The sequence below is a fragment of the Protomyctophum bolini genome, assembly GCF_963924005.1.
Source record: "Protomyctophum bolini genome assembly, chromosome: 13".
NCBI classification, from domain to species: Eukaryota; Metazoa; Chordata; class Actinopteri; order Myctophiformes; family Myctophidae; genus Protomyctophum; species Protomyctophum bolini.
Window position 1 is genome coordinate 39,530,828 of NC_137874.1, and position 14,563 is coordinate 39,545,390.

A 14,563-nucleotide genomic window follows, 5' to 3' on the forward strand; every position below is an offset into this window, starting at 1 on the left:
CGGCGCCCGCCTGGTGGCGTAAAACAGAAGGTCCCCCCCAGCCAGGGACGTCGTGCACACAAAAGGGGGCGCTTCGTTCGGCCCCCTGCCCTTTTTTTTTTACCCTGTCCGTAAAACAACTGCCCTCTCCTCCAGACCACGAATGCAGCGTTTATACTACATGGTGAAAGAAATGCAAAAATGCCCTCCTTCCTCTCCTTTTCCATGCCGTACCAAAAGGCAGCGTTCAGGAGAATTTGCTGAACTTGGAAAAAAACACAGCATTTTTGTTGAACGAAATCCATGTTGTTATACACCTTCCATCTCCAGTAGATAAAGAGTGCAGGGTTGTGCCCCGAAAATAGCTCATCTACAAGCTTGCGTTGTGAGCTTGTAGATCTGCTATTTTCGCTATTTTGCACACTCTGCATGTCCCTGGGTCTCATCGTTCCATCCCCGGCTCCATGTCGAGGCATCCACGAGCGAGACACTAAAGCCCTAACTGCCCCAAAGCCCCCTGTCCCACCCCGTCCTGTCCCGTCCCGCCAAGCGTCCCATCAGCACCTTCAGAAGTAGAGCAGGAATCTCCTCCTCTGTCCTCTGCTGTCCTCAACGGAAGGACCGAGAGGCCATGATGGCGAAAATAAGAGTTGCAACGGAGGGGTGATCAAAACCACCCCCCAAAAAAAGCTTGATGAGCATAACGATGAGATAACAGGAAGTTCCTTATATGGAGGACGTCCCTGTCACAGGCGTGTGACACGGACGGACGGACGGACGGACGGACGTGTAGCGTGGTGGATGGTCTGGCCATTTGTCAAAGTCTTACTACTTATACCTACCTAGATATCGCATCTTCGGTTCGGCCCCCGATCGATCAATCGATTCATCGATCGGTTCCTAGGCCAAGAGGAAGCATTTGGAGAAAGAAAAACAAAAAAAGAACGTACGTTTAGCCCTCTTTTGATTGGTCAAGAGCACTCCGTCTACGGCTAGCCACTCCCACCGGACCGAGAGACACTGGACAACATCCGGGTAACGTTTTCTTTCTTTTGGAGACTATAAATGCAGCGGTTCTCAAGCTGTGCTGGACCAGCGTGAATTCCATTTGTGTGACAGAGCATAGGCATGGTAACGCCCCGCCTGCCTGTGATTGGCCTATACTGACACTGACGCTCTTGACTGTCCTCGGAGGTGGATATGCTGGATCGTCTGATGCGATTGGTTACTCCGTGGTGGGAAATTATACAAGTAGTACAGTATGATACAAGAGAACGCCAACTTATTTTTGTAGAAGAGGCAAACTAATAATATTGTTTATGCCGTTTGCGTTGAAGGAATAATTGATTGAACATGCACGCCATAATATGATTTGATTTGGGTGTGTTCTAAAATAAAGTGTTTGTGTTGATTATTGTGTAATTTGTTTGTATGTGTAAACTTGAAACATTATTGTACTATTTTCCCTTCATCTTTATCCTTTTTAGTGTAATAGTAGCTGTCATTCTCTTGTAGCCTATTATTTATTCCTCAATCTCACCACGGAGTAACCTGGTGTCTCGGAGGACAGTCAAGAGGGGCAGTGTCAGTAGACCAATCACAGGCAGGCCTCAGCCATGCCTATGCTCAGACACAAACGGAATTCAGGCACTGGACCAGGTGACCGTCTGAGTGAGTGTACAGTCAGACGGCTGCTTACTGTAGATGCATTCTGAGAGCATGTTTATTGGAATGATCAATCCACTCGGATCAGTGGGATCAGTTTTATAACATTACGATCGTAGCGGGAGGTTTTTGCCAATTATTTATCTGTCAGAGAGAGCCGATCTACAAGCTCACAGCGTCTTGCTGTTGCACGTTGTCGTGAGCTTGTAGAGCGGCTCACTTCGGGACGAAAAAAAAAAAAAAAAAGAAAACGTAAAACCCCGCTTCGAGGGTTAAAAGTGGTTAATGAATTAACTAATTACACACGCCTGTGGGAGTGGACTCGCATGGTCTCTCATGGTCTCTCTCTCTCTCTCTTTTGGTATCGTTTGTTGACGGAAATTCAGTGGATTTTCACCCCTCACCGATCCTCCCCATGTCTCTTAATGCCGTCCGTCCGTCTCTCTCTCTCTCTCTCTCTCCTCTCTCGTGTCGTCTGTCTCTGTGTGTTTTAAGTCAAAGCGCTGCTGACAGACAAGGCAGGCTGGCTGGCTGGCTGTGGGCTCAGGGGGGTGGAGGAGGTGGAGGTGATGGGTGGTGGCTGTGTCGGTGTGGTGAGGGAGGGGGTAGGTAGGTAGGTAGATACGTAGGTAAGTAAGTAGGTAGGTACAGGTAATAGGTAGGTGGGCTGGTGGGTGGGTGGGGTGGGTGGGTGGTGCAGCATCACAGCCTCTCCCGGGTGGGGATCCAGATATAAGGCCCCGATTGTTCCTCGATCACCGTCTTCACCTTGTGGTAGACCTCCTCGAAGCTGTCCCCTTCCACCACGGCTGGACCCAGGGGGAGGGAGAGAGAGGGAGAGGGAGAGGGAGAGGGAGAGGGAGAGGGAGAGGGAGAGGGAGAGGGAGAGAGGGAGAGGGAGAGAGAGGGAGAGAGAGAACATCTCTTTATGGAAGAAAGATAAAAAGCAGGGACAGATCCTGACCAAATATACAATAGACTGACTGACCACACAGTCTAGCCCGCCGTCAGTGTTTACCTGAGAAGCATTCTAGGAAGTCCTGTTCTAGTTTCAGAGCTCTGTCCATGCCTTTCCTGGCCTGCTCTTCTGTCAGGCGAGTGTTGATTTCTCTGTAACAATATCACACACACACACACACACACACACACACACACACGCACAAGCACACAAGCACACAAGCACACGCACAGACGCACGCACGCACACGCACACAATCATCTGTTATCAGAATGGAATCAACAATGTGCTGTATATGTTCAATATCCTGTATTGAACAATATCTGTATTATGTGACACGTGGTAGACTGCAGATATACACTAGTAGAGTATGGAAGTCTTGACGACCATTCCGTAGTTCCCCTGGGTGGGTCACGCCACGGAAGTATTTCTTTCTACAGAAAACACTAGCCTGGCTAATAAGCCAGAGCGCGACAGTGTTGTGGGATATTAGTCTGGCTTATTAGCCAGGCTAAGACAACACCCACAGATAGGGGTTCATCTCAACATCGTGTCATATGAGAACCGTGGTCCAAAAATAAACAGACCGGCCCGGCAGAGATTCGGTCAGGTATGTATGGACTCTGTGTCTTTTATATGACAACATAATACATGTTGATGTTACATTTTGATAACGTCTGTGTTTTTTTGGGAGATATTGTTTTCTCCTTACTTAATGAGTTGATGCTTCATATCCTATTCATTATGAGTAATGGAGCAGGGCTCATTTATGCCTTTCTAATTTGAGTCCAATGGAGGGTCATACAGATTTTGAATTCATAAATAAGAATTTTGAATAGTCAATCAATGAGACAATGGTGGTGGTCAACCCATTGTGGGCGGGAACCCTTTTTGGTGTTAGCATTATGTTATGCTTTAGCTATTGAAAAATTGCAGATCTAGGTCTGCTATTTTTGAAAAATGAACGACTGACATAGAAACATAGCTTTTCCAGAAAACTGTCAGGATGTAGAAGACATTTTTTAGAATCTGATCTCAGGTCAAAATGGGTTAAATTCGACCTGTCCCTTTTAGTTTTAAAATGGACCTGTCCCTTTATGTTATAAAATGGACCTGTCCCTTCATACAGGACTATGAATGTAACCAGAATACTGTACACACATAACAGAGTAATGAATGTAAACAGAATACATACAGCACATTCTCCAGGGCTTTGGGTCGGACGAATATGGCGATGGGGTGGAGCTGTGCAGCCTGGAGTCTGCGCACGGCGTTGGCTGAGACGTCTAGGATGCAGTGTTTACCCTGCTGCTCACACGCGCACACACACACACACACACACACACACACACACGCGCACACACACACACACACACGACGAGGAAGAGGAGGTTAATACTGTATATCGTTGCTGTTATGGGCAGAAACCTCTTATCTCCATAATATTCTAATATCTTTCTGTTTTCGTTTTTTCCCCCTAAATGAACGCCTATACGACGTGATCATCACACTACAGCATCGATCACACACGAGCAGCAAAAGTATGGCAGATCTTATCATTCTTCTACTTTTGATATTTTTGGGATTTGAATCCTGAAAAGTAACAGTTCTTAAGGACATTCCACCCGACATAGGATCGTCATGAATACTAATGTTATCACATGTTAGTCACGTGATCACATTATAGTTTTAATCTATATAGAGGTCTTAATTTATTACCAGTCATGGCCTTATATCCTTCTAATAAAAGTTATTGTGACAAATGACGTATTGCATTTATTTTTGGGGTCACGCTATTCCACTATAATCATTTTCATATTAAGCCATAGAACAGTATATATGACAGTATAAATGATATACTTGCAGGGTACATGAAAGTACACAGTACCACAGTATGCAGTGCTTTGCCTGTACCATTCATTAATTCATTCATTCAACCTTTATTTTATTAAATTCTCTGAGATATCATTGAGGGATACCTTCATTTAGGCTACATGTGTGACGCAGAGATCACACATAAAATGAAGGTCAACATAACAAAAAGACAATCTGTTGATAACAATCAGTTAAAACAGTTGCATGCAGGTCCTGAACATATCTACTGTAGAGCAGACGTTCCCAGGTCAGATCCTGTACTACCTACTGAACATAGCTACTGTAGAGCAGTCGTTCCCAGGTCAGATCCTGTACTACCTACTGAACATATCTACTGTAGAGCAGTCGTTCCCAGGTCAGATCCTGAACTACCTACTGAACATATCTACTGTAGAGCAGTCGTTCCCAGGTCAGATCCTGTACTACCTACTGAACATAGCTACTGTAGAGCAGTCGTTCCCAGGTCAGATCTTGTACTACCTACTGAACATATCTACTGTAGAGCAGTCGTTCCCAGGTCAGATCTTGTACTACCTACTGAACATATCTACTGTAGAGCAGTCGTTCCCAGGTCAGATCCTGTACTACCTACTGAACATATCTACTGTAGAGCAGTCGTTCCCAGGTCAGATCCTGTACTACCTACTGAACATAGCTACTGTAGAGCAGTCGTTCCCAGATCAGATCCTGTACTACCTACTGAACATATCTACTGTAGAGCAGTCGTTCCCAGGTCAGATCCTGTACTACCTACTGAACATATCTACTGTAGAGCAGTCGTTCCCAGGTCAGATCCTGTACTACCTACTGAACATAGCTACTGTAGAGCAGTCGTTCTCAGGTCAGATCTAAGCCATTCCCTCCAGCTCCAGTGAAAGCACATCATTGTTGCCCTCTTATTAATAGCATCCCAGAGGCTAATGCACACGATAAACACTTGGGTAAATCAATAGTAAAAAATGTCAAAACGCTTCAGGAGCAGCGGTCACCATCACCACGCCGGCTTGAGATGGATTGTGCAGGCGATCGATATTCTATTTCTTGCACACCTATAGCCTTATTAGTGTCTTTGGTCGCGTGCTGAGCATTTTGAAACGATAGGAGGTCTGGATTCATTAGATCAGTTTGAAGAAAAACCCGGATAAGACACATTTCAATCATTGTCTTATATCGGTTTTTCATAATTATTTTGAATTTATCTCCAAAAATGTGCCTCGGACACTAGTGCTGCACAATTCATTGAAAAAATAAAGATCACGTAAAAATCTTCTCTTATGGGGGTCTCTGCCATATCTTTTCAAATGGGGGTCTGTGGGCTAATTAGTCCTTGACATGAAAAAGTTTGGGAACCAATGGTGTCCTGTTCGGCCACCTCCCTGACGCTCTGGACACTGGTCTGTTGTACTGTCTGTGTTCCTACCTGTTGGGCCACCTCCCTGACGCTCTGGACACTGGTCTGTTGTACTGTGTTCCTCCCTGACGCTCTGGACACTGGTCTGTTGTACTGTGTTCCTACCTGTTGGGCCACCTCCCTGACGCTCTGGACACTGGTCTGTCGTACTGTGTTCCTACCTGTTGGGCCACCTCCCTGACGCTCTGGACACTGGTCTGTTGTACTGTGTTCCTCCCTGTTGGGCCACCTCCCTGACGCTCTGGACACTGGTCTGTTGTACTGTGTTCCTACCTGTTGGGCCACCTCCCTGACGCTCTGGACACTGGTCTGTTGTACTGTGTTCCTACCTGTTGGGCCACCTCCCTGACGCTCTGGACACTGGTCTGTAGTACTGTGTTCCTCCCTGACGCTCTGGACACTGGTCTGTTGTACTGTGTTCCTCCCTGTTGGGCCACCTCCCTGACGCTCTGGACACTGGTCTGTTGTACTGTGTTCCTCCCTGTTGGGCCACCTCCCTGACGCTCTGGACACTGGTCTGTTGTACTGTGTTCCTATACCTGTTGGGCCACCTCCCTGACGCTCTGGACACTGGTCTGTTGTACTGTGGTCCTACCTGTTCGGCCACCTCCCTGACGCTCTGGACACTGGTCTGTTGTACTGTGTTCCTACCTGTTCGGCCACCTCCCTGACGCTCTGGACACTGGTCTGTGTTCCTACCTGTTCGGCCACCTCCCTGACGCTCTGGACAGAGGTCCCGTACAGTGTGGGTGTAGTGTTCCTACCTGTTCGGCCACCTCCCTGACGCTCTGGACAGAGGTCCCGTACAGGTGGCTGTTGTACTGTCCCGCCTCGATGAAGCGGTGGCTCTGGATGTCCTTCTCCATCTGCTCTCGGGACGACACGAAGTGGTAGTCCCGCCCGTCCACCTCGTACTCCCTCTTAGGCCGCGTGGTGTCTGCGTACAGTGGGACAGCATGTTTTTTACTTCCTTTAAAAGTATCAATACTGCGACGTAGAACTACTCCGTTACAAGTAAAAGTCTGGAATTCAACTTTTACTTGAGTAAAAGTACAAAAGTATTAGCTTCAAAATGTACTTAAAGTACCCAAAAGTAAAAGTACTAATTGTGCAGAATGTCCCATTTAAAGTTTTAAAATGTATAATCATATTTTGAAAATAGCTGATCTACGTAAGCTCACATTGCGTCGCATCGCAATGTATATACTAGGGCTGAAGTGGTTAATGTATGTTTTGTAATGATACAATCGACAAAGTAAAGTAGTAGCTAAAGTTTTAAAATAATTGTAATGGAGAAAAACTACTATTTCTGCCTCTGAGATGTAACTTCTCAAGGATCATCTTAGATGTACAGTCCAACACCTGCACATGTTTGGATATGTACTACAGTACCTCTGTTCATGCCTATATATCCATTATTTCTCTTTATATTTTGTACATTGTGGATTTCCCTGCCACTAAAAGATCAGCACTTTGGTGATTTGTTGTATCATGGATAATATTTTATTTGCTGTTCTATAATGTGACATTTACGATGTGGTATTGAAGTGTAATTGTATTTCTGCCTCTTGGCCACTTCCCACTTGTAAAAGAGACGCAGTCTAAATGTGTTTTTTTTACTGGTTAAATAAAGGTTAAATAAAATAATAAAAAAATAATAAGTAATAGTAATTGTAAATGTAAGTAAACGTACGTAGTTACTTTACACCACTGTGCGTGGGAACCATGAGCGCTCGATCGGTCATTCCCTCCATGTCAGAGTGTGCACACGTACACACACGTACACACAGAGCCATCAGTCATTCCCTCCATGTCAGAGTGTGACCACGTACACACAGACAGAGCACACGTAGACACAGAGCACACGTACAGTATACACAGAGCCATCAGAGAACCCTTTGCTTTTCATTCGCTCATTGTTGTGGATGTTTGAAATACTCACGGGGGACACAAGATCCGAACTTGTCAGGGAACTCGGAGAGCAGGTCGTCGTTTACCCGGTCCTTCACCGGACCTAGTATTATGATAGGCCTCGCATAATGAACTGCAGAGGAGAGAGAGAGACCTAGGATTATCATAGTGTTTACAGCATTGATATCATAGCAAAATGTGTCCAAGGCCAAATGGGGGCCCCTGGGACCAGTACCCAGGGGCCTTTCTCTGCCTCCAGCCTCCCTATCTCACAGAGAAATACTTATAATAAGCAGACTTAATTAATTGGCAACCCTGGGGGTGACGCAGGAGATTCTCTGACTATGGGATACTAATCACAATAGGACGGACCAATCACTGAGGACTAAGTACTGCGGTTAAGTTAGAACCACTGGGTTAGGAGATATGTAACTAATCACTGAGGACTAGCTCCACTTCGGCACAACGTCCATCTCAGAGAGGCAGCCGCAGTGGGAGCACTTTCTGCCTGGATATATAATGAAGTGTACATTCAGTGTCAGTCTGTAGGCTATAGGGCCGGGGGCCCTCAGCCCTCCAGGGGCCTCAGCCCACACACACACACACACACACACACACACACACACACACACACAGCTGGAGTTTGGGGCTAACTATATGGACAGGGTACTTTTTTTTAGAGTGTACAGTATGGCAAAACATGCATATAATCACAATTTGGCACCTGTCATGTCAGAGCAGCCTCGGGTGTGCCCTGAATATTAACCCACTGCATTCGACGACAACACATTTTTAAAAGTAAACGGACAGTTAAAGTTACTAAAGTTGGGAGAATGTTTCCAGTGTCTCACGCTCTAGTCTACAGTAACAATCCCTTCGTATTAGTGTTATAGCTCTAGTCTACAGTAACAATCCCTTCGTATTAGTGTTATTATAGCTCGAGACCTTTTTATTTGTCTGGATTGGCAGGGAGTGGTATCATCTATTCTATATTTAGACATGGAACACATGCATGCATACATAATGAGCTCTGGGGCTGACGCTGACTGACTTTAACTTGAGGAAAATGGAACAGTAAGAAGTCTTTGTACTTTATGGTTTCTTTTGTTTGTTGCTAGAATGGAATCGGGTGCCGTGGCACTGGCTAGGGATGGTTTGTGGTAGCGTAGAGAGGGGGGGGGGGGGGGGGTGGGCTGGGGGGGGGTCCTCCTCAGCCCCTCAATCCATCCCTGATATTCTGGCAGATAGTCGGGCAGAAACCTCTCATCTCCATATTCTAAGATTTTGTGTTTCTTTTTCGTAAATCGATGCCCTACATGGCAACTTTGACGATAAATCAATGCCCTATATCGCAACTTTGACGATAAATCAATGCCCTACATCGCAACTTTGACGATAAATCAATGCCCGTATACATCGCAACTTTGACGATGGAGAGGCCGGGCCACTACATTTCCACACTCACTCCGGAGGGCCACGTTGCATATTACTGTCGTAATGTGCGCAGTGCGACGCGTTTTGAGCTTGTAGAGCGACTATTTTTAGCTATTATTTGAATTCAAATCCTGCATTATATTTTTTTTATATTTTTGAATTGGAATCCTGAAAAGTAACATTTTTATTTAATTTCAAACGCCTTTAATTATAGTTATGTTGACTTTATGAACTAAATACAACAACATTGGACATAAAAAAAAAGACAATAAGATTTTTAATACTACTCATTATGCTACTAATTTAGACTGAAGTAATTAAAGTAATAATACTAATAATAATAAAACTTTATTTGTATAGCACCTTTCATGACATGAAATGCAGCTCAAAGTGCTTTACAGAGAAATGGAGGATAAAAGAAAAGCATGGCAACAACATTAAAAACAAGCAGTAATGCAGTGAGGACATGAATAACAAAAAAATAAAAAAATAAAAGATCAATTAAAAGCAATTAAATTAAAAGCAATTAAAGTGGGTCATGTTTGCATGTTTGGAATTGTAACAGCTGAAAACAATACTATACATCAGTATTCTGATGGAACCTGAGGGCCACATTAAGTGAAGGTGGGGGCCCCGGGCCGCCAGTTGCCCGATGTATGCCTTACTCCATCGTATGACACAAAAGCATCAAAAGGAGAACATTCCATAAGCTCAAAACATTCGAGCTTGTCGATCTGCTGTATACCTTTGATACATTTAACTTTGAATCGTGAAAGACTCGAGTAACAGTTTTGGACATAATGAGGTTTCCACCCGACAGAGACGATATGAAATCATGCAGATAAAATAATATCACGTGAAAAGAAAGACTTTATTTTCTTCGAACCTTCCACTTGTGTGACTGTCTCGTAGCTGTGAGCGGTGTCGTCTCTCCCTGAGGACAGCACATCAAATAGAACATCATTCAGACAGTCAGACAGTTTCTTTATTAGTAGTGCCGTCAATAAAAACATCATTCAGTCAGTCAGACAGACAGTTTCTTTGTTAGTAGTGCCGTCGATAAAACATCATTCAGACAGTCAGACAGTTTCTTTGTTAGTAGTGTCGTCAACAAGACTTTCAACTGCAGGCTTTTCCTTGCTGCTGTCTGTCACTGTTACTGTACAATACAGTACATGGCTGTCTTTACTGTGCCTCGTTAGTGACTGGCAGAGAGCTATAATATAGAGCGTCGCAGTCCCACCCCCCCCCCCCCCCCCCCCCTCGAGAGACCCGGAAAATAAATCCCCGTTCCTTTTCCTCATAGACTTTTCAGAAAGTATTTCTTTAAAGACGTTTACGCAGCAGACAAAGCCAACTCTTGTCGTGACAAATCATGACAACAAACACAGTTTTTCGGGCCAAACAAAGAATTAGAAAGTAGAAAGAAAAGGCAGGTTACAACCCTTTTTTTGTTGTTTTTCTTCTTTGTAATTATTTGTTTGGTCCAAAATATTGTGTGTGTTGTCATGATTTGTCACGACAAGAGTTGGCTTCGTATGACGCTTAAAAGGTCTTTAAAGGGATTGTGACATTAAAAAAAAGGTTTTGGAATTGTTCTTATTTTTTTTAGGTTTTCTAATCTCAATTGCACCCAAAAAACATGAACTTTTAACATTCAGTAGATTTTCTGTGATCTGGGGTTTTCTGGCTCAAACAGGCCTCTGATTTGCCGGCAGTTTGTGATGTAAGATCCTGCAAATCCCATATATGTCAATGGGATTTGCCAGCAGATGTCACTGTTTTCACTGTTTTGCCTGTTTTCATTGTAGCTCAAAAGGCTTCCAAACCCCAAAGGAAACTTCAGACCACAGAAAATCCACTGAATGTTCAAAGTTCAGGTTTTTTGGGTGTAATTGAGGTCATAAAACCTAAAATAAAAAATAAAAACAAAAATAAATGAAAATTAATGTCATAAAACCTTTAAATAAATACGTTTTGAAATTTCTATGGGAAAAATGCATTGGGATTAATTTTGCCATGAAAGGGGGCGGGACTGCGACGCTCTATATGGCTGTTTCCCAAATCACTCACTACTCACTATATAGAACTATAGTTATTATTAAACGCCTTTTTGTAATAGTGTCCGAATGTCTATAGTGATCATTATTATATCCTATATCATTCAACACTCCTCAGAGTTACTACAGGGGACCGACAAACTTGAACCCTAGCCATCCCAATTCCGAGGGGAACATTAGCCGTAAATAGCAGGTCTAAAAGTGTGTTGTGAGCTTGTAGATCTGCTGTAGAGGGAACATGGAAGCAGACCAAGTACTGAGCCAAAGGTTCTGTAGCAAATCCTACATACTGTAGCATCATGCACTGCGCTCGCTGAAAGCAAAATGCCCGTGTTGAGTCTACAGCACGATTTACTAGTGACCCGCGTAGTGTTCACTATATAGTCTCGAATCTAGAACTCCTTATAGGCAGTAGGGAGTAGTGAATGAGTGAGTGATTTCAGACACAGCCAATTATCTAAGCAAGTAGTAGTTGGTACTTTTCAGCCAGGAAGTTATTGGCCACATAGTAATACTGTGTCCCAATAATTCATTTAACTCTGAGAGTGTACACATTGGTTGCATTTGTTGCAATTGAGAGAGTATAAGAGCAAGGATTTGATTTAATTTAAGCGTGTACAAATACAATCAGAATCAACAAGTGAATTGCCACCACATACAAGTTGCATTTGGTTGCATTTGTATTTGAACTTTCAGAAAAACAACATTTAACGTTTATGCTCCTTGCCAACTCACCTTGAGAGCCCAAAGTGTCCCGATTATGGTCCTGCAAAAACAGAACAGAACCAGAGACTACGTTAGACCCATACATTAGTGACAAGACGAGCGTTGTTCATCTTTTAAAACAATTCCAACAGAAAGATGCTTACCCTCTCTTTGGTGTTGCAGCGAGACGACCAGTCTTTCCTCTCTACCCTGGAGACATATAAAGCAAACAGATGCACTGAAATCTGAGACAGGAGAGAGATAATATAACGGAATACCGGACTACTCGCCTCGGTGGTTGCCCGTTTTTCCTCCCGGAATTTTCCCCAGTGTGGGGGATAACTTTGTAATATGCTATTGGCTGTTTGTATTCTTTTTGGAAAAATATAAAAAGATACTCCTGTAGAAAGGCTATATTATTCTACTTATATTGACCCTATAAACAATTTAGTATTATTAGTATTATGTAAGGTTTTGCACACTCAAATGTTACCTCGTCAGATAATCCCCACATATCCTACAACAACTTCTGTGAACAGACTTCAATGTAGTAGCTTTTCATAAATTATATTTGTACTTAGGCTGTCTGCTGTCATGAAAGTTTATAGTTAGAGAAATTCAAAGTCCAGCCGTCTGCTGTCCAGCCTCTCCCACCCCTCACTGGGGAAAATTCTGGGAGTAAAACAGAAACGGGGCGAGTGGTCTTGCTACCATATAACGGGCCATGATGATGGCGAGGTGTAACGATAATGAGAGTCCCCTCGCACTGCGCCCCAACACTGTTTATGGCACGCACGCATCCATCCATGAAGCCCATCTGGTCTGTAGTTACCTGTGCTTGCTGGGGATGAAGCCCATCTCCTCGGCCTCGTTCTGCATGGTGCTGACCCGCCGGGCCTGCCACCACTCCTCGTCTGTACTGTAGTTACCTGTGCTTGGAGGGGACGAAGCCCATCTCCTCGGCCTCGTTCTGCATGGTGCTGACCCGCCGGGCCTGCCACCACTCCTCGTCTGTACTGTAGTTACCTGTGCTTGGAGGGGACGAAGCCCATCTCCTCGGCCTCGTTCTGCATGGTGCTGACCCGCCGGGCCTGCCACCACTCCTCGTCTGTAGTTACCTGTGCTTGCTGGGGACGAAGCCCATCTCCTCGGCCTCGTTCTGCATGGTGCTGACCCGCCGGGCCTGCCACCACTCCTCGTCTGTACTGTAGTTACCTGTGCTTGGAGGGGACGAAGCCCATCTCCTCGGCCTCGTTCTGCATGGTGCTGACCCGCCGGGCCTGCCACCACTCCTCGTCTGTAGTTACCTGTGCTTGCTGGGGACGAAGCCCATCTCCTCGGCCTCGTTCTGCATGGTGCTGACCCGCCGGGCCTGCCACCACTCCTCGTCGCCGCAGTCCATGATGTGCAGCACATCCCCGAAGCGGAAGCCCAGCGCCTGGCTCAGGAAGCCGCAGTCGGCCGTCTTGTCGTAGTCGAACAGAGCCCTGCGTTCAGCGCACACGGGGAGAGATAAGAGGAGACATGTCACTAACAACCATACATACCAGCTCAGTGGCCTTAGAGTTAGAGTGTCCGCCCTGAGACTGGGAGGTCGGAGTTCGATCCCCGGCCGGGTCATACCAAAGACTCTAAATAATGGGACCCAGTGCCTCCCTGCTTGACACTCAGCATCAAGGGTTGGATTGAGGGTGGGAAGTGAGGACGCTGGCGTCGACTGTTCGCCGCTTCACCTCCCAATGTATGGATGAATGAACCATTGTAAAGCGCTTTGAGCACTTGGAAAAGCGCTATAAAAATGCAATTCATTAATAAACACCTCTGTAGTCAAACAGAGCCCTGCACGCGCACATGGGGAGAGGAGACATGTCAATAAACACCTCTATAGTCAAACAGAGCACATGGGGAGAGGAGACATGTCAATAAACAACCTCTACTGGTACTCTGTAGTCACAGAGAGGAGGGAGGGAGAGGAGACATGTCAATTAACACTTCTATAGTCAAACAGAGCACATGGAGAGAGGAGACATGTCAATAACAAACCTCTACTGGTACTCTGTAGTCAAACAAGAGCCCTGCGCACATGGGGGGGGAGAGAGGCAGTGTTGTTTTTGGCAGCAACATTTGATTTTAGTCTGAGTCATAATATAGTCTTTTGAATAGTTTTCATTTAGTTGTAGTCACATTCTAGTCACCCCGGAATGTTTTAGTGTTTAGTGTCTAGTTTTAGTCGACTAAAAGTCATGAGATTTTAGTCGACTAAATCTACGGTTGATTTAGTGGACTAAAATGTATTTTGGCGGGCCTTGATGCCGTCGTAATGACTGTTGTTTTTTTTCACTTGCTGAAAATAGACGATCTACGCTGCGACGCATTGTGAGCTTGTAGAGCGTCTATTTTCAGCATGCAACTAATTGTAAAACGACTTATACTGGATCAATTGTCCACTAGTCCCTCCCTAACATTTTAGTCTAGTTTTTATTTGTTGACTTAAATTGTCGGTAAATTTAGTCTTAGTTTTAGTCATCCTAAAATAAAGCAATCAAAAGTAGCAGATCTACAAGC

At 44.8% G+C, this 14,563-nt stretch overlaps 2 protein-coding genes across 3 annotated transcripts in view; one reads left to right on the forward strand and one right to left on the reverse strand.

Annotated features, from left to right (window-relative positions):
- Positions 1-14,563, forward strand: part of zbtb20 (zinc finger and BTB domain containing 20) — a 480,443-nt gene that overhangs the window by 61,962 nt on the left and 403,918 nt on the right. The gene's annotated exons all lie outside the window — the stretch shown is intronic.
- LOC308327307 (disks large homolog 4-like) overlaps positions 2,347-14,563 on the reverse strand; it is a gene marked incomplete at both ends in the record, with an annotated part of 132,924 nt that continues 120,707 nt past the window's right edge. The window contains 10 exons of the mRNA XM_080780626.1: positions 2,347-2,453; positions 2,663-2,754; positions 3,798-3,910; positions 6,653-6,825; positions 7,831-7,932; positions 10,120-10,167; positions 12,029-12,059; positions 12,163-12,208; positions 12,831-12,895; positions 13,371-13,485. Coding sequence (XP_080636752.1) covers positions 2,347-2,453; positions 2,663-2,754; positions 3,798-3,910; positions 6,653-6,825; positions 7,831-7,932; positions 10,120-10,167; positions 12,029-12,059; positions 12,163-12,208; positions 12,831-12,895; positions 13,371-13,485 — 892 coding nt within the window. The remainder of the gene's footprint in view (positions 2,454-2,662; positions 2,755-3,797; positions 3,911-6,652; positions 6,826-7,830; positions 7,933-10,119; positions 10,168-12,028; positions 12,060-12,162; positions 12,209-12,830; positions 12,896-13,370; positions 13,486-14,563) is intronic.